The sequence below is a fragment of the Podarcis vaucheri genome (assembly GCF_965113315.1).
Source record: "Podarcis vaucheri genome assembly, chromosome: 14".
NCBI classification, from domain to species: Eukaryota; Metazoa; Chordata; class Lepidosauria; order Squamata; family Lacertidae; genus Podarcis; species Podarcis vaucheri.
This window is the reverse complement of record NC_138752.1, coordinates 38,652,020-38,670,576: the sequence shown is the minus strand read 5'-3', so window position 1 is coordinate 38,670,576 and position 18,557 is coordinate 38,652,020. Positions and strand designations below refer to the sequence as shown.

Sequence of the window (18,557 nt, the reverse complement as noted above, 5' to 3'; positions counted from 1 at the left end):
AGTACCCCGGGTTAAGAACTTTGCTTCAGGATGAGAACAGAAATCGTGCTCCAGTGGCACGGCAGCAGCAGGAGGCCCCATTAGCTAAAGTGGTGCTTCAGGTTAAGAACAGTTTCAGGTTAAGTACGGACCTCCGGAACGAATTAAGTACTTAACCCGAGGTACCACTGTATTGAGAATATCACCCCCACACAGACAACCCAGGCTTCTAGTCCCTGTCAGGCCCCTGCAGGAGACAGCTGGGTACACTTGCCCCAGGCCTTGGAGGGCTAAGCCAGCGGGGGGCCCTGTCAGGGCCCGGCTGCTTTTTGAGTTTATAACTTTATTCTAACAAGGTCCTGCCCTGGGCCTCAGACAAGCTCTGCACAGGCCTGATCCCTGTGATTGGGACAGGTGTTCAGGAAACAGTCTCAGAAGCAGGAGGCAGAATACAAGGCCAAGCACAAAGCTTCCACATAGCTTCCTTTCTTCCCTCATTATTCCAGGAAACAGAATGCATTATGCACAGCAAACTGGTATACATATGTGCAAGATTAAGTCAGGCTTCAGAACTGAGCTGGATGGTTTTTATGCAGAACCTGACTTGCAGGGTTCTTTCCTTATTGGAATATTACAGGTCCATATAAGAGCACCGCAGAGGCAACTAGAAAGGACAAGGGATGAGGTGAGTTCTTTCGTTAGGATGGCTTGATGATGGCTGGGGAGCTAGACACAGGGAGAGGGCAAATAACAGCAACCTAAGGAACACCTCAGACATGGGCGAAAGCTCATGGTAGCGTCTCACCCTCCTAGAATTGGAATAACATGCACAAGATGTCTCAGCTGGCTTTAATCTGTGGCAAGGAAGATGACAGTAAAAGAAAAGGCACCATTCCAGCATGACAAGGGGTAGGGGTGGGTTTATGGCTGAAGGCCACAATGGAGGCACTGTGGGAGGAAAATGGCCAGAGCTCCCCTGTGGCACCTAGTGCAGAATTCAGCATTTTTAAAATCTATGGAGCAAGTGTCTAGTTCCTGTTGTTTCAGACGTGCTTGAGAAGTTCTTTAGATAAGAACAGCCTCATAAGTTGATTTGCGTGTTCAGTTCAGCCGTGTGCACTACTTTCCTCCAGGCCTTTGCATTCACACACGAGAATGGGAGAAGCAAGCATCTGAAGGCAGCCAGAGAAGGCAACCACCTCCAGGTTTCTGGGGCCAGGTGAGGAAATAAACAGCTCCATCCACAGCTCCTTGGAGACACGCGACTTGTCATGCGGGATGCAATTTGTGAAGAGGAGAAAGGACTGCCACAGCTGGAACTTGTTTGAATAAGACTTCTTTTTTCAGAGTCAGAGGAAGCAGAGATGGCTGGTGTTCACTGGGACTGGTGGGGTGGTCAGAAGATGGAGTCAGAGCCAGTGATGAAGGGAGGTGGAGCCAACTTATTTGAGGTTTGTCCCTCATCCGCCTGCTGAGTTGCACAAGGGCAAAACTTGAGACCAAAGAGGAAGAAGCTGCGAGCCAGGGGCACCCCTGGGTTGGTTTTAAGTAAGAAGACAGGTAGGTGAGGGCTGGCTGACTGAGGGCCAACTGAGGGTGGTGGGCCAGTGCCCCATTGGCCCTAATGGACCAGCCTCCACTGCACAGGAACAAGAGAGACCGGGGCATTTGGAGAAAACATGCTCCATTCTGGCTAGAATCCACTCTCTGCCACTGATCTGAAGTGCTGCTGTCATAGTCTCAGCTCTAGATTTAGATGGCAAAGCTGTCCTGCCTCCAGACCTGCTGGCCTGCAATGTAGGTTGCCCGAACATGGAGGTTGTCATCCAGCAACAGGAAATCTGTATGGAATATAAATTTATGTCACTCAACAGAGGAAGTGGGATACAGTGGGTCATTGGCAGCTGGCACCTGCTGGGATTGATGGGGTCGAAGGTGGGGAGCCTGACAGTAGGTGGAACCAGAGCCAACGATAGGCTGAGCCAGAGCCAATGACAGGTGGAGCCAACTCCCTCTGTTATAACCTTTCCTCCTCCCTGCTGAGTTCTAGAAAGGCAACACTGAGACTAAGGAGGGGGAAACTGACAGGCAGTGCCATCCACCTGGAGTGGATGTAAGTTAGAAGGCAGGCAGTTGTGTGGCAGTCTGCAAGTTAGTGAGGCAGTGCCCCATTTGCTCTAATGGACCAGCTACCAAGCACTCCCAACAATGCTCAGGGCCATTTCCTTTTTGCATATTTGGCACAATGCCTGTTGAAACAAGTGCATGGAAAAGAAATATCTGGTCGAGACTGATGTGAGGGCAGGGATGAGGAAACTGTCGCCCTTCCAATGCTGGTGGCCAAAGGTTATGGGAGGTGAGAGTCCAGCAACATCTGCAGGGTCACAGGGTCTCCATCCCTGATCCACGATAATCCCTAAAGGAGTAGAAAACAGGCAAACGTGCCTTATATCAGGCCATACTATTGCCTACTGGCAGTAATTCTCCAGCATTTCAGGGGAATGTCTTCCCCATTACATGTTACCTTCTTTGTCCTCAAACTAGAGATTGCTAGGGAATGAATCTGGGTGCTTCATGAAGAATGGGTTCTATTGCAGAGCTATGCTTCCTCCCCTTCCCAAAGTCATAGCTGCACCAAGCACAGCTTCAACTGTCCACTAGGATTCCCGTGAAACTGTCCTACTCTCTCCCTCCCTAGAACTTCACACCCTACTGGTTGGACTCGATGGCCCTTGTGGTCTCTTCCAACTCTGTGATTCTACTCCAGTTGTTGTGCTCTCCCTGATGGGGGGGAAAAGAGACCCTCTCCTCAGTTTGAGGATTTTCCAGCAGAAGACACACACAGGAGGGGCTTAGGGGTGGGAGGTTTGGAACTCGCTCTCCCAATGATGGCCAATACCTGCATCCGTGTCATAATCCAAGGTGCCCTTTCTGTCCTCGATTTTCAAGAGCTGAGCAGGGTGTAGAGAAGCAGCTTCCAGTGCTGTCTCTACAGAGCAACCTGAAAAAGAGAGAAGATCTATCACTACGATTTTATTTATTTGCTTAAGCAATTTACATATTGCTTAACTACAACAGACAAAATACAACAACAACAAAAAATCAATTAAAATGGTGAAATCGGACTTCAATGAAAATACGTGCAGGAATAAAGAAGCCTTCAGTAGGTGCTAGAAGCTTGACAGGGAGGGAGCCTGTTTGACCTCCAGTGGGAGTTCCATAAAATTGGGCATGCAATACTAAATGCATGGCTAATGGTGGACACAAGTTGTGCAGCCAAGCCACGAAGGACCACTAGCAGGAACTCCCCTGAAGACCTCAGTGATCTGGTGGGGATATAAGGGATCCTGAGGTGTCCTGGAGCCTTGTAAATTATTAACAGGACCTTGAGCCTGACCTGGAAGCCTACGGGCAGCCAAGGCAAACATCCCATCAGATGTCAAAGAGATAAACAACTACCTGACATTCAGAAGACATCTTAAGGCAGCCCTGTTCAGGGAAGTTTTTGATGTGTGACATCTTAGTGTATTTTTGGTCTTTGTGGAAGCTGCCCAGAGTGGCTGGGGAAACCCAGCCAGATGGGCGGGGTACTACTACTACTACTAATAATAATAATTTTAGCACCAGCGATAGTCTGTCCCCATCAACAATCTAGCTGTAGCATTTTCCGTCAGCTGGAGACTCCAGACCAAACTGAACGGTAACCCCACATAGAGCGCATTGCAATAATTGAGTCTTGAGGTTATCAATGCATGGATCACTGTGGCCAGAACAAGTTTAAAAGCGTAGGCCCCAGTACCGATCCTTGGGGGACTCCACTTTCTCCATTTCTCCATTCAAAGAACTGTCCATTCCTTCTTGCTCTTTACTTCCTGCTACTTAATCAATCCCTGATTCACAGGAGGACCATTTTGTCCAAGAATGTATGGACAGCCACGGGTTCCCCCTTCTCATCCCACACAGAACAGCCTTACCAGTGGCATCCTTGAAATGTCGAACACATGCGTCCATGGTTGCAACGCTGCCACTCAGCGTTTTGGTCCCTGTGAAGAGGGCAGGGGTGAGAGAACGAAAGAACAAAGTTAAATGGGAAGCTGTTCACACAAGCCTATATGTGAGTCCAGTTTCTTGACTCCTGAGTAGACTAGCAAAGGACTGAGCTGTTAGGATTGAGTTTGCAGCACTTCAACACAAGTTCATTCCTTTCTTCTCTATAAGGTGCATTTTTCTTTTTCCCTTGTGGTCATTAACCTGAGCAACAGCTCTGGAAAATGCTTCAAGTTTAGCCAGTATAATTAAGAATGCACCATCACTAGGTTGTGGGAAAGGACTAAGTGTGCAATGTCTTATCCTGGTATCACACACATATGCTGGGAGATTCACTTTGCACTGGTCCATGGCTTGTGACCATAGCAGTCAGGATCAAGCATGGAGCCCAGTATGGGCTGCACACAATGTAGCAAGACAGGAAGCTGCCTTTATTGTGAGCCAGACCATCGGTCCATCTAGTTCAGTATTGCCTTCACTAACAGGCAGCTGTTCTTCAGGGTTTTGGACATGGATCTTTCCCAGCTTGGAGATGCCAGAGATTGAACCTGGAACCTTCTGCATGCAAGGGAGATGCTCTGCCACTAAGCAATGCTTTGCGCAGCCAACATCATGGTGATGCCGTGCAGGAAGGAGGTTGTTCCTGGTATCTGCAAGGTTTGGGCCTTCAAGAGCTTAATGGTTCAAAAGTCAGGCCACGCACTCCAACCCTGAATGAGAAAGTTGTCCAGGGTCCCGTCCTCCCTACCTGGATTCTGGGGAACTCACCTGCAATGTAGGAGTTCAGCCCATCCATCTCCACTACCTGTTGGCCCAAGGTGTGCCTGCCTGGGGCAAGCCCCATACCTGGGATGGCATCTGTCACCAGGACCAGACCTAAAGGGACATAATTGGCTCACGTTAACTCCAGTCTTGTCATAAAGGTAAGCAAAGAACACAGGAACTGCCAAGCCATTGGTTCTTTTAGCTCAACAATAGGGAATCTCTGGCCCTCCAGATGTTGCTGGACTCCCCCCTCTTTCAGGCCCCATCTGCATTGTTTAAAGCAGACTTATAGCACTTTAAAGCAATCATCTGGGAACTGTAGCTCTGTGAAGAGAATAACTACTCTCTGCACCCTTAACAAACCACAGTTCCCAGGATTATTTGGGGGAAGCCATGATGGCTTTAAAGTGGCATTTGTTTATTTATTACATTTATATCCCACCTTTCCTCCAAGGACCTTAAGGTAGTGTCTTCCTGTTTTACCCTCACAATAACCCTGTGAGGTAGATTGTGCTGAGAAACAGTGATTGGTCCCAGGCCACCAAGTGAGCTTCACAGCTGAGTGGGGGTTAGAACCCTGGTCTTCCAGGTCTTAGGCCCAACACTCTAGCCACTGTACCACACTGCCTCACTACCATTTTAAATGTATAGTGCAGATGTGGCCTCACTCTCACTAATGAACATGTTCCAGCTGATCTCTCTCTACCTCCCCTGGATTATATATCTTTAGGCACCCAGCAAAAATGTTCCTCTTCAGCCAGGCCTTTGGCTAATCAATATTCTACAGCCTTTTATATGTTTTTTTTTTGGGGGGGGGGGGGTTCTGTTGTTTTGTTTTTTCTATTTGTGCTTTTCTCTTGTGCTTTTATCTTTTGAACAGCCCTGAGATCTTTTTATGAGGAGTAATATATAAATCTAATAAAATACATACATAAATGAATAAATCACACTGTTTCCCCAGGACCTACAGGCAGCAGCTGGGAACCGATCTAACAAGACTAACTCCATATTCACTACTCAGGGGATTTCCTGCCCAATGGGACAAACCTTTAGGGTCAGCCCGGTGAGCGATCCTCAGGGCAGCAGGATTCGTGTGGATGCCGTCTGATATCATGCCATAGAACACTTTCTGACCTGGGGGGATCTGGTCGCTTGTGAGGAGTCCCACAATCCCAGGATCTCGATGGTGGAACTGCAAGGAGACAAAACCAGGATGAGCATCAGAATGGTGCCCCATGGAGTGTTGTTTAACTGCTAAAGAAAGGAGATTGGCAGACAGAGGAAATGGGAATCCTGCATTCAAGGCTCTCCTCCAGGTCCTCCTCCACCCCTGACTCAAGTGCAGGGGTAGGGGTGGACCAGATACAGGGTCTTTTCAGTCATGGCACCAGTTAAAATTTGTTGACTTCCACCCCACCCCGCATTCAGAAGGCATCATTCCCATATTTTTAGATGTAGCTTCACAAGCAGAAAGGCCAAAAACTTGCTTTCCAGTAAGGTAAAAAATGTGTGGAGATTCTTAAGACACCTGCCAGACTGAGAGGGAGAATATCAGGGGCTGGATCAAGGGGCCTGATGGGCTGGAGGTAATTGATGCTACTCACAGGTAACATGGCATTGAAAAGGTGAGTGATGAAGGTGGCCCCATGTTGAACAGCCTCCTCGGCATGAGACAGGTTAGCCATGGAGTGACCTAGGATCAAGGAGAACCAGGTGTCAAGTGTACTCAGCTAGAGGGACCAACGTCTGACTCAACAGAAGGCAACTTCCTATACTCCTAATATTTAGTGGGCATCCCAGCTGTTGGAAATATAATGCATTTCCCCATTTCTAAAATATGAAAACTCTGGATCCGCTTCCAGGAACCCCCACACCAAATGCATCCTTTGATCAACAATAGAATGCACAATATTATTTCCACTGTTCCAAAACATGTGTGGACCTAGGCTCGTTCCCTGTCTGCCAGATCCCAAACCTCAAACTTTAAGGTCTCGCGCAGAGGTGGCAATATTTACCTAGTGACACACAGATGCCGCACTTGGTGAGCTCCTTGATCACTTCACTGCTCCTCTTCATCTCGGGTGCTAGGGTGACAATACGGACACTGTCCAGGCTCCCATAGGTGTCTAGCAATTCCTGGAAGGCTCCCGTCTCGAAGGTGCGAAGGCAGTGCTCTGGGTGTGCCCCTCTTTTTTCCTTGCTGATGAATGGACCCTCCAGATGAACCCCTGTCCCATTGCAGAAGAGATGGGTGAGTTCTAGAGCAGAGTGGGGAACCTGAAGCCCTGGAGATGTTGCTGGGAAACAACTCCCATCTGCTCTGACCATTGGCCAAGTGGGCTGAGGCTGATGGGAGCTGAAGCCCAACATCTAGAGGTCAACAGGCTCCCCATCCCTGTTCTTGGATGAGGACACTGATGCCCTCTTCTGCAAGTCCCAACCTGCAGCTAGGCAGACCTACAGAGCCAATCAACTCTGTGAGTCTTCATCGCCTTCCTCCTCATTCCCCTCTCTCGAAGCTCCATCCAGGCAAACAAGAAGTACCAACACAGTTCCAGGACACATTCCATCCAAGAAAAAGCACTGGAGGAGGAGAGGCCAGTGAGGGGTGAGGCCTGGGGGCAGAGGCCGTGGCCTGGGAAGGGTGTCCCAAGGGCCAGATAAAAAGGCCTATAAGTCACATTTGGCTCCTGGGACTGAAATTCCCCACCCCTGGAATGGTGGACTAGGAATGGAGAGACCTGAGTTCAAATCTCTACTGAGCCATAAATCTCACAGGGTCTCTTTTGGCCCTCACAGGTTTGCTGTGAGGGTAAAGTGACTGGGGAAGGAAGCATGTATCCAACCTTGAGCTCCTTGGAAGAAAGGTGAGGTATAAAGGTAACGAATATGGCAGATGTTGTCCTGTGGGAGAGTAGGTGTAACACTCACCTAGGACACCAGCTCCATGAAGTCCTCCATTTTTGACGCAGATCTGAGGCAGCACCTGGAGTTGTCAGAAACATCACAGTTAATCATTGCTGTAAATGTATGAACAGAAAGCCTTTGCCTGCTGACTTCACTTTGCATAATTAACTTGTTCAAACCATGCTGCAAGGGCGGGCGGCAAGATTCCCACTTTGCAGATGGGATACAGTCAAGCCATCTCATTGAGTATGTGGCCAAGGTGACATCTGAACTCAGGACTAAAGTCATCTGATGTCACTACATTCAGTGCTGAATTGGCTAAAGTGTGTGGTCCCATAGCTGCAATCGTTCACTTGCCCTGAACCCACATGAGTACAAATAATACAAGAGCATCCCAACTATCTTGCCTTAAGAGTCAACTTTGGCTGTTTGGAGTGGGGGCTCAGACCAGTGATCCTTCCTCAGCGATGGATCCCAGAAACTTTGGGAATTGTACCTCGTTGAGGGTGATAGCAGCCTCCTAACGACTCAGCACCCTTAACAAACTATACTTCCCATGATTCTTTGGGGGAAGGCATGGCTCTTTAGAGTGGTATCAGAGTACTTTAATTGTATGGTGCGGATGGGGCCCTAGTCAGAGAGGCACTTCAGAACAAACCTTCTTCTGGGCCCAGTTTCCTGGTCGCCTCATGGACCCATGAAACCAACAAGGCCTCAGCCCCACGAGACAGAGAGATATCACAGTCTTAGAAAAATGGGCCTTAGCCCTGTTTCATTACATAAGCTCCTGATCGGGTATCCCTTTATTGACTTGGTTAAGACAATCAAATATGTCTTTCACCCTCCATTGACACATGGAAGCTTGTGGAGAGACACTTCCATTTGACTGCTGTTCTTGCAACGTCTAAAACTACAACCATCACCCCTGTTTTTCTTTCTTTTCTCCACAACTATTAAGTTCCGTATTCCCAGTGTGGGTATGCGTTGTTATTTGATAGGAAACATAGATATATATATATAGGTCCATGAAAACAGCAACTTATCAACAGTCTAAAGTTTGACAACTAGCAATCAGTTTAGAGTCCAACCATTTACTTCCTCATTTGGGAAGGCTACAGACAGACAAGGACACATGAGCTGAAGAAGTACTCCACCTTAGATGGGAGGAGCTGTTGCTCAGTGACTGAACAAAAAGACCACATTCACACCGTACATTTAAAGCACTACAATACCACTTTAAACAGTTGCTACCATTTCAGGGGGTGGAACTGTCTGTCTCAGAGGCATGCAGGAAGTCCTAGGTTCTGTCCCCTGCCTCCTCAGGTAGGTCTGGGAATGTCCCCTGCTAAAGCGCTGGAGACTTGCTGCCAGTTAATGTAGACAGCAATGAGCTTGACAAATCAGTGGCATGAGTCAGGAAAAGGCAGCTTCCTCTGTGCCTTCTCATTTCTGTCAGTGTTGTGCTTGTAGAATTCAGTAGGGAAGAGGATGGGGACAAAACTGGAAGAAGTTGGCTCTGCCTGTCATTAGCTCTGGTGCCACCTACTGTTGGGCTCCCTGTCTTCTGCCCTACCAGTCTCATTGGGAACCAGCCATCTCGGGTACCAGGCAACAGGCAAGACTTCTCCCATGATCCCAGAGAATTCTAATGCTACTGGGATTAATTTGACCAACCTGTGCCTGCTTTAAGGAGAAAGAACAGAAATGGACAAGAATTTGGGGGGTGTGCATCTAGATGGAAATAGGCACAGAAGGCAGCTCAGCTATCAGAGGCTCATCCAGGCCTTCACAATTTGTGAAACAACATGAACAACACAGCTTTGTATTGTGGTATGTCAGACTCTTGTGGGCCTCACTCTGCTGCTCTGTTTTTGGAATCCCAGGCAAACAGCAAAGATGGGAGATTTATCACACTTCTGTAGGCTGCCACACATGGTTGGCTGTGTTCGACTCGCAGGTTGTTCAAGGCGTGTAAAAGCTGCTTAGTGCAACATTAGACCTCATGAGTAAGGAAGGGTATTCATAGGGCCTTATTCTTGCTTACCTTGTGATATACGGATGATGGTGAGGACACCAGGGTCGGGCAAAAAGAGGTCACTCCGTGAGACAATATTTTCTGGGCAACCAGTGAGATTCCTGCTCCCACATCATCTGTGGCCAGAGAGAAATCCACTCCAAAGCCTCCTGTGTGAAGGGAAGAACAGAAAAGTTGCGACTGGCTATGCTATGAAAACTAGGCTAGCCATCCCTAACCATGTGCCCTCTAAATGGGTGGGGCATGCATAAATAAATAATGTAGTTGATGCAGACTCCCATGTCCCTAACCTAGCTAGTTTGGCCAATGGTCAGGAAAGATGGGAGTTGTAGCCCTTAACATTTGGAGGGCACTAGGTTAGAGATGGCTGATCCAGGGTGTCTCTGGAAGCAGAAGATGTACAGGAGTAACATATCACTGGTTGAGTGGAGAGATCCTGCTTTCCTGCTCCCTTGAACTGTACAAATGCCTCTTGCTTGTCCAGATGGGCAAATACAGGCCTAGAAATCTCTGGCTTTTGTGTGGCTGAACTGCAGCCAACTGTACAAATGTTAAGATTCAGATCTGTTGTCTCACCTACCAATGTCATGTGGATCCTGACGGCTGAAAACAGCTACCCACTCCTGATCTAAATATAGTCTAGGGCATGAGACTCTTAATCTCAAGGTCATGGGTTCGAGCCCCACATGGGGCAAAAGTATTCCTGCATTGCAGGGGGCTGGACTAGATGACCGCTGTGGTCCCTTCCAACTCTACAATTCTTTCATTCTATGATGACTGTGGGCTTCCTAAGGGATACTTGTTGCTCATATATATGTAAAAGCTTAGAACCCACAAAATTATGAAATAATGTTTTCTTCCAACTTGCCTCTCTTATCTAACTCTTCTATGCTTTTTCTGCAAGTCACATTTCCACGGCAAAGATTTAAAAAGATTCAAGCATGGACTACACAAGCAGAATCTACGAGGCAGCAATTTCTGCACTGCTTAAACCATCCTAATCCTCGGTGTTCTCTTGTACTAGAATTATTCCAATACCTTACCATTGATCTGCACATCAATGAAGCCAGGAGCCAGGATGCTTCCCTTGCAGTCCAGCTGGACGTCTGCAGGTTTCTTTTCATCAAAGAACAGCTTCTCTGGGTTTAGGATCTTTCCTTCTCTCACCCACAAGTCCTCTCTGAAAACAGAAGCAACCAGTAACCTAGAACGCAGCCAGACCTGGGAGAAAGCCATGGGTCTGCAAGTACATTTAATAAAAAGCAGCAGATTTCACTGGAACTTTGTCTACAAATGCTAGCAAGTTGAAGAAATTAGCATTGTCTTTACAAAGATATTTGATCAGGAACAAACACTGGTACATGTAAACATACAAGGCTGGTTCAGATGTAAGTATAAACCATAGTTTAGTGTTACAAAAAACAAGCCTAGCCTCCACAGAGGCTCACATGCACAACCTCCCACTTTGGCATGGCCACAAGGAAGAGTTCAGAAGATTTTAATTCCATTTTTTATTAGCCTCAGTTTGCCAGGTCACTGGATCCAGGACATACTGTACTGTGATTACTCTCAACTATGGCTACACACCTTAAGGCCGTTGCAGACAACAAGAAACAAAGCATCTCCCCCTCACACTCACCTTTGCAGCTCATGATTCTTCAAAATCCAGCAGTTAGTAAACTGGAAGACTGGAGCATCTGAGGTGGCTTTGTCAGGTGGCATCATTCAGGCATTCAGGGAATGCACCTGGTAATGAGAAAGGAAGCAAAACACAGAGAGAATAGGTGGGAAAATAACAAAACAGTTCTGCTTCTTGGCTCGCACCTAGAAGCAGCCATTCCATCTGGTTACCTGAATTGTTTCCTTCCGTGCCTGTCACCATAAGAAACCTTAAAAACCAATGACTGGGTTTGCTTCTCCCCCCTCCTTCCTCCATCTCCTTTTCCCCTTGTTTTGTCATTATCTTTTAGACTTGAGGGCAGGGCCTGTACTGGTTTGGTTGTTGTTGTTCTTATTTTATTGATCTGGAAGTGGGGCCAAAAAAAGGGGCTTAAATTTTAAAAAATGTTCTTGAAAGTGTAGGTGCAATGCCTGGTAAACTCAGCAATTAGATGGCATACTCCCTTGGATCTCTCTGTGGCAGAAACAAAACCATACAAAAGCTCCAACATTTTTATTTATATGATTGACAAGAGTTCTGCTTTTCTTGCTGCAACATTTTGCATTCTATTCTTTAAAAAAGAACAGAATGCGTAAGGCACATCACAGAGGTCAGAGGCAGCCCTCTTTAAAAACACAACCGTGCATGTGCAGAGTGCATTTCCTTCATTAATGGGCAACTAGAAGCCACCACCATACATTAGTCCTGGCAGGAGTGGCCAATGTGATGCTGAACGCCTACATAGGTTTGCAAATAAACTGTAACTGTTTTCCCTGCAGTAAGAATAATAAGGTAAGAACCACCCTCACTGCTGCCTCTGCTCATAAGAGGAGCCCTGCTGAATCAGGCCAGTGACCCATTTAGTCCGGGATCCTGTTCTCACGGGATGTGGGTGGCGCTGTGGGTTAAACCACAGAGCCTAGGACTTGTCGATCAGAAGGTTGGCGGTTCGAATCCCCGCGATGGGGTGAGCTCCTGTTGCTCGGTCCCAGCTCCTGCCAACCTAGCAGTTCGAAAGCACATCAAAGTGCAAGTAGATAAATAGGTACCGCTCCGGCGGGAAGGTAAACGGCGTTTCTGTGCGCTGCTCTGGTTCACCAGAAGCGGCTTTGTCATGCTGGTCACATGACCCTGAAGCTGTCTGCGGACAAACGCCAGCTCCCTCGGCCTATAGAGTGAGATGAGCACACAACCCCAGAGTAGGTCACAACAGGACCTAATGGTCAGGGGTACCTTTACCTTTTACCTGTTCTCACAGTAGCCAACCAGATGCCCATAAGAAGCTCTCAAACAGGACCTGAGCACAACAGAAATCTCTCCTGCATTTTCCAGCAACTGGTGCTAAAAATATTTTAATCACCAAGATGTACAGCATCTGCCAGTCTGTTTCTAGGTGCAATTCAAAGTGCCAGTTTAAATCTTTGGTTGCACCAAATTTTATTTTATAAAGCTAACTAAAAAAGGAAAGGAAAAAGTAGTAAACAAATTAGTTCAGCTTCACTATTTTATATTAGTTCTTAACATCTCAAGCCTCTTAATAAGTTTGTAAAAACACAAGGTATATAGGAATATGTGATATAATTATATTACAATAATGTAAATAAATTATATAGATGTATATTCTCCTGAAAGTTATTGTTCTAAAACATATAAAAAATAACAAGTCTAGTTGTGCTCCATTTATTGCACTGTGGACTTTATACTGCCTTGCGGAATATTCTAACGTTTAAAGGAGGGTTGTAAATCATATCTAAATCACTACAACGCAGGGCAATGAAATCTACCGTGTCAGCCTCCTCCGCCTTCGCTTCTATTTTCAAGACTGGTAGCAAATCGGCCCCCATCATGTCAATGGAGGGGCGATGGAGAGGCTCAGCCCAGCGTATCAGTTCGGAAACTGAGGAGCGTGATGTCATCTGTCACTCATTGCGGGGGGGGGCAAGTTGCCCAAGAAAGAGCAGTCCCGCCTACATTTGCATAAATTAGCATGTGCTTTACACAAGCACCTTCTCATTGGCTAGCATTTCTGCTCCAGGGAAAGAAGAGGTGTTCCGAGTAGCTGCTGAACCCCCGTGGTTTCCCTCGGAAAGAAGCGCAGAGCATTGGCCTTACCGGCTCCCAACACATAAGCCGTCTCTCGGGTCGCCCAACTTCTGCCTTAACGCTCTTCTCCAGCAGCGGATCCCGCTCACGTGACAAGTCTTTCCTCGTCAGCTGATAGGAAAGACTGGGGGGGGATGGGCTCCCTACGGGCACGTGAGCTGCACAGACGAGCCGCCATGAAGGGAAGGGAAAGGAAAGGAAAGGAAAGGAAAGGAAAGGAAAGGAAAGGAAAGGAAAGGAAAGGAAAGGAAAGGAAGGGGTCAGTGCAGGCAGCTACCCTTACCTCCATCTTGAGATGGTCAGAGTAACAGCTGACTAGGAATGGCTGAGCATGCAATTCTATGGAGACGGGGATTTAGGTGGTAGATATACATATTTGTTTGTTTGTTTGTTTGTTTGTTTGTTTACTTGATTTAGATGTTTTATTTAAACAATTTATTGCTTTATTTACTTTTATTTATTTAAACATTTTGTCTTACTTTTATTTATTTGAACAATTTGTTGTAGTTGTTGTTACTTTATTTGTTTTCACTCATTCTGTACCGCTTAACTACAATCTACTTCAAGGGGTGTACAAGAAATACATATTTTTTTTAAATATAAAAATCGGTTAAACTATAAAATCTGACTGCAGTTAAGATGCCTGCTGGGCGGTGCCCCATTTGCCCTAATGTGCCAGCCTCCAGGACCTTTGTACATTTGCTGTAACTGTTTGTTTTGCTTTCTAGCCACCTATTCTTTCTTGTTCTGGGAACCCTGAGACAGCAAGAACATGCCAAAGGGCAGCTAAGAAATGGGTATGACAGACAATATTTGCATACTGCAGGCAGTTTCCTTTTTTTTCTGAAGAGTGACAATGGTGCTGAGGTAAAGCGCAACCAGCGACCAGGATCCAGCCACATGTCTGCTTGCTTATTGGACACGAACGACTGGGGGGGGGGGACACCAGTTCTTCTCTGCCCTGCCCCCTCACCATCATTGCTCTTGTAGAAAGACTGCATGTTAGTACACAAGATCTATGAATATGTGTGTGAGAGATATGGAAATGAGGCAGAGGTAAGGTAATAATAATGAAGTAGCATTTATCTTTCAAGTGCTCAAAGTACTTCACATTTATTATTATTATTATTTTAGGATATGGGTGAAGCTATACCACCAGTCGGTAGAGCATGAGACACTTAATTTCAGGCTTGTGGGCTCGAGCCACATGTTGGGTGAAAGATGGGCTAGATGATCCTTGTGGTCCTTTCCGATGATGCTACAATTCTCTGATTCCTCAGTCACACACCCCTCTCACCAGGTCAATGCCCCATCCCCCAGACTTGCTTTGATGTAGCTGGAATTCTGCTAATGCCTCTTTATTGCTTGGAAGGAGGCGAGAGAGGATGTGGGTGCATAAATTAACTTTTGTTGCTCTACCTACTTTTGCTCATGGTCCCACCCACTACTGGCATGTGGTCCTCAGGAGGCTGCCCAGAAAGGAATGTGGCCTTCAAGCTGAAGAAGATTCTTGAAGCCTGCAGTACTAATAATTAATTCAGTGGTGCAAAAATTGGGCGTTAAATGTGGATTTTGGAGGGGATGCCAGCATTCACAGAATACATTTAACTTTAGTAACACCTTGCTCAAATCTTCAGGACCATGTGCCTATTTCAGTGTCAAGGATCTTCTGGCTGATACCATCAAATTCAATGCTCATCTATTGCAGATTTCAGGGCATTGTGTGTGCGTGTGTGCAGGGATATATATATTCAACACGAATGTAGGATATAATGATGCATGCAGGAAGACATAGTTGCAGAACTGCATCAATGTGATGGAAATCTGAGGTGGCTGTGAAAACCAGTCATCCGTCTGTGTTTGGTAGCTGAGAGGTGTTTCTTATCCCCTGCTGAAAGGTTTCCTGAGAACAGGTCTGGCATATTAATAAAGGCTTCTGACATCTTAGTGGCAAGGCAGGGAGGACATGAGCTAAGGGCTGAGTCACTCATGCTGGAAGGCACCGCAAAACAAGTACTCTTCCTCCTTGCCACCATTGTTCCTGCCAAGATGCAGACGCTGAATAATGATTACACACCAAAAGCTCTTCAGCCAGATTTTGCTTTATGACCCAGTGCCTGGTTTTGCCACACAGACCTGTAGAGTTGAAAGGGACCCCCAAAGGTCGTGTAGCCCAACCCCTGCAATGCAAAGACTTGGTAGAATAGAGCTTGTTCATATTTGCACAAAGTGCTCTTGAAATCTACTTTAACACTTCTCTTTTCACTTTATAAAGAATCCTGGGAACTGTAGTTCCTTAAGGGTGCTGTTAAGGCCAGAGACAGAAGTGGGGAGGGCCACCTCCTTTTAGTTCTCTTTCTGAAAGCCCATTTCTCCTTCTTGCCAACAGAATAAAAATGAGGCTGAGGGGCCCCTTCAAACAGATGTCTGAGTTCTACCATGATGTGTCACATCCACACCATACATTTAAAGCCTTTCCCCAAATAATCCTGGGAACTGTAGTTTGCTAAGGGTGCTGGGAATCACAGCTTTGTCGTGGGTAAACTACAGTTCCCAGGATTCCTTGGAGTGGGGTGCTTGAATGTGCTTTGAATGTATGGTGTGTACACAGCTATGATACTAGGTAATGATGGTGAGATGCCACCTTTACCGCTGATGCAGACTCTGTCCCTGTAAATCAGTGAGACGGTGCTCCATTGGTAGTACTGTACTGAGGCATGACTGTAAGGAGGGGTATTGGTTCAATCTTCACAAGGTAGTGTTGTTCATGCATAAAACACCTTCCGACTGGGTTCAGTCTAATGGATCAACACTTTACCCATATTTCGTTGGAACGCACGCTTCATGTGCACTGGGGATGAACGAGTCCATAGTCATTGTAGTTAAAATGAAACTGCCATGGACAGCAGCAGTTTACCGCTGAATGCTAGGTGCCAGGGTGAAGCAACTGGGGACAGCCATCACCTGTATGGCTTGCTTGTGAGGTAGAAAGCTAGATTAGGGTCCAAGGGCTGCTTTCCTTTCTGGTCAACCTTTTGAGGGCCACATGATAGTGGTGGGTGGGGCCAAATGCAAAAGTGAGCAGAGCAAAGGATGCAGATTTCCCCTTTGTACAGTAGGTTGAACACTTGCAAACCCTTCTCCATTCAGACAAGCAGGAGATATTATCAGCGCCCAAGGACACATTCCGGCCAGGCAAAGACACTCAGGGTACAAATCAAAGTCAATGAGAGGTGTGGGAGGAGTGATTGTTGCCAAAAGAGAGTTCCAAGGGCCAGATACAGAGGCCCTGAGGGCCACATTTGACACCCCAAAGTTTGAGTTTCCCCACCCATGAGATAAGACTTTGATCTGATCTGCCACAGCAATCCGCTATTACGCCTGCCTTCCTCAGTCCTGGCCCAGCTAGGAGAGCAGAGGGCAAAGGGCTGACCAGGAGGCCATGTAAAACAATCCCTTGAGCTGAATTCAAGCTGCGAAGCACCAGTTGTATCACTTGGCAACAGGCACATGATCTAGACGTAGGGTTTAATTGGTGTGCGTTTTGCGCCTCTGTCCTTTTCTCAGGCCTCTCTGTAGATTAGATTGCTCTTGGAGCATCAGCTTCCAGGGGAAAAAATTTAGGAGCCTGAGTTAGCTGCTCTTCTGATCCACAGGAAACCAGATCAGATGCAGAAAACAAAACACAGGACAGGACAGAGAGCAGAAGCAAGAGACTGTGTGTGGTGTCTGTTCAGAAAATGGATGGATTTTGCTAGTGCTTGGTCTGGTAGCATTGTGGTGGAGTGGTTAGAGTGTTGGACTAGGTCTTGGAAGAGCTTATCTTCACTTGGCCATGGAGCTCACTGGGTAACCTTAGGCTAGTCGCTGCCTCTCAGCATAATCTACCTTCCTTGCAGGGATGTTGTAGGGCTTAAATGAGGAGAGGGAGGGCCACATAAACCACCTTGAGTTCCTTGGAGGAAAAAGTAAGATCTAAATGCAATAAATAAAATAGAAATAAACAATAATGTTTCTTGGGCAAGGGTTCCCAAACTGTGATGGTCCTTGAATTTCATTCAGGTGGTCCATGGCATGTCATTAAGTTTTTAGTTGTGATTTTAGTGTTTATTTTATTCCCTATTTTGTATTTCGCTGAGTTCCATGGAATGCAAATTGTAATACAATAAGAGAGAATGTAAGAAATAAAAGAAGCAATAAAAATACAATTAAAAACCACACAGCATCTAACACAGCACACTGCAGTTGCTACAAAAGACAGAAAAAGGAGTCTGCCAGCAACTTTAAAATGATCCACAAGGTAAAAAGTTTGGTAACCACTGATCAGGAGGTTCAAAGGAATTAAGAGTACTGAATTTGAGTGATTTTTTACACAAGGTCTCAAAAAACCCAGCAACTAAAAATAAAGTGTACGCTGTAGACAACACAGTAAAAAATCACAGGTCTGGAGCTTGTCATCCACGCAAAAACCTTGATCCAAGCCATGGATCCTCATGGTTTTTACACAACAACAAGACCAGCAACAAATCATGGATCCCATCTGTGGATACAGCCAGGTGCTGGTGGTTTTGATGTTATGAGGATCCAGAAGGATCTGTTTCTCCAGAAACAGATGGGGTGGGGAGTGCGATCTGGAGGATCAGAGAGAGAAGGTAACAGTGTCAATGTTCCAAAAGCTTGATGATCCCTTGTCTACACTGATGGGCAGCTACTCCACAGGGGTTCAGATTGAGGTCTCTCCCACTACCTGAAGATGTCAAGAAACTGAATCTAGGATCATCTGCATGCAGAGAGCAATGCACTTTGCTGCCATGTGTTACTACTCTCTCTCTCCCCTCAATAAATCCAACCTTTCTTTGAAAAGGAATCCAGTATTTTCAGAAGATTTTTTTTGGCAGGCTCAATAAATAAAGCTTACAACCAGGTTGCTACACATGTAGGTCACAACAGCTACAGCCATTCCACAGAAAATACACTTTAGTGTTCCATTCAGATAGTTGTTTGGGAAACCGCTGGCTCTCGTTACTGTACTATGACTCCCAAGATCTCTATAATTGGCAT

General features: G+C 46.4%; 1 protein-coding gene and 1 long non-coding RNA gene across 6 annotated transcripts in view; one reads left to right on the top strand and one right to left on the bottom strand.

The window, feature by feature from the left end:
• Positions 1 to 449: 449 nt before the first annotated feature.
• Positions 450 to 13,600, bottom strand: AMDHD2 (amidohydrolase domain containing 2). Of its 3 annotated transcripts, none has more exons than XM_082200128.1 (12): positions 13,506 to 13,600; positions 11,373 to 11,479; positions 10,777 to 10,913; positions 9,743 to 9,882; positions 7,723 to 7,777; positions 6,807 to 7,019; positions 6,396 to 6,484; positions 5,839 to 5,983; positions 4,795 to 4,902; positions 3,954 to 4,022; positions 2,879 to 2,980; positions 450 to 1,820 (listed from the first exon to the last, which is right to left on the bottom strand). In XM_082200128.1, exons 2-12 carry the CDS (start codon positions 11,456 to 11,458, stop codon positions 1,732 to 1,734), a joined length of 1,233 nt encoding a protein of 410 aa, XP_082056254.1. In that variant the 5' UTR covers positions 11,459 to 11,479; positions 13,506 to 13,600; the 3' UTR covers positions 450 to 1,731. The 3 variants fall into 3 exon arrangements, with proteins under 3 accessions (XP_082056254.1, XP_082056256.1, XP_082056255.1); XM_082200130.1 differs by lacking the exon at positions 13,506 to 13,600 and adding an exon at positions 13,400 to 13,481; XM_082200129.1 differs by lacking the exon at positions 13,506 to 13,600 and adding an exon at positions 13,178 to 13,340.
• Positions 13,601 to 13,751: 151 nt separating this feature from the next.
• The window catches only part of LOC309518879, a 9,508-nt gene continuing 4,702 nt past the window's right edge, over positions 13,752 to 18,557 (top strand). The window contains exons 1-2 of one of the 3 annotated variants that reach the window (XR_014213635.1): positions 13,752 to 13,855; positions 14,446 to 14,552. This is a non-coding gene — a long non-coding RNA (uncharacterized lncRNA). Of the gene's footprint in view, positions 13,856 to 14,150; positions 14,553 to 18,557 lie in introns of those variants that run through there. The other 2 variants (XR_014213636.1, XR_014213637.1) reach the window with 2 other exon arrangements.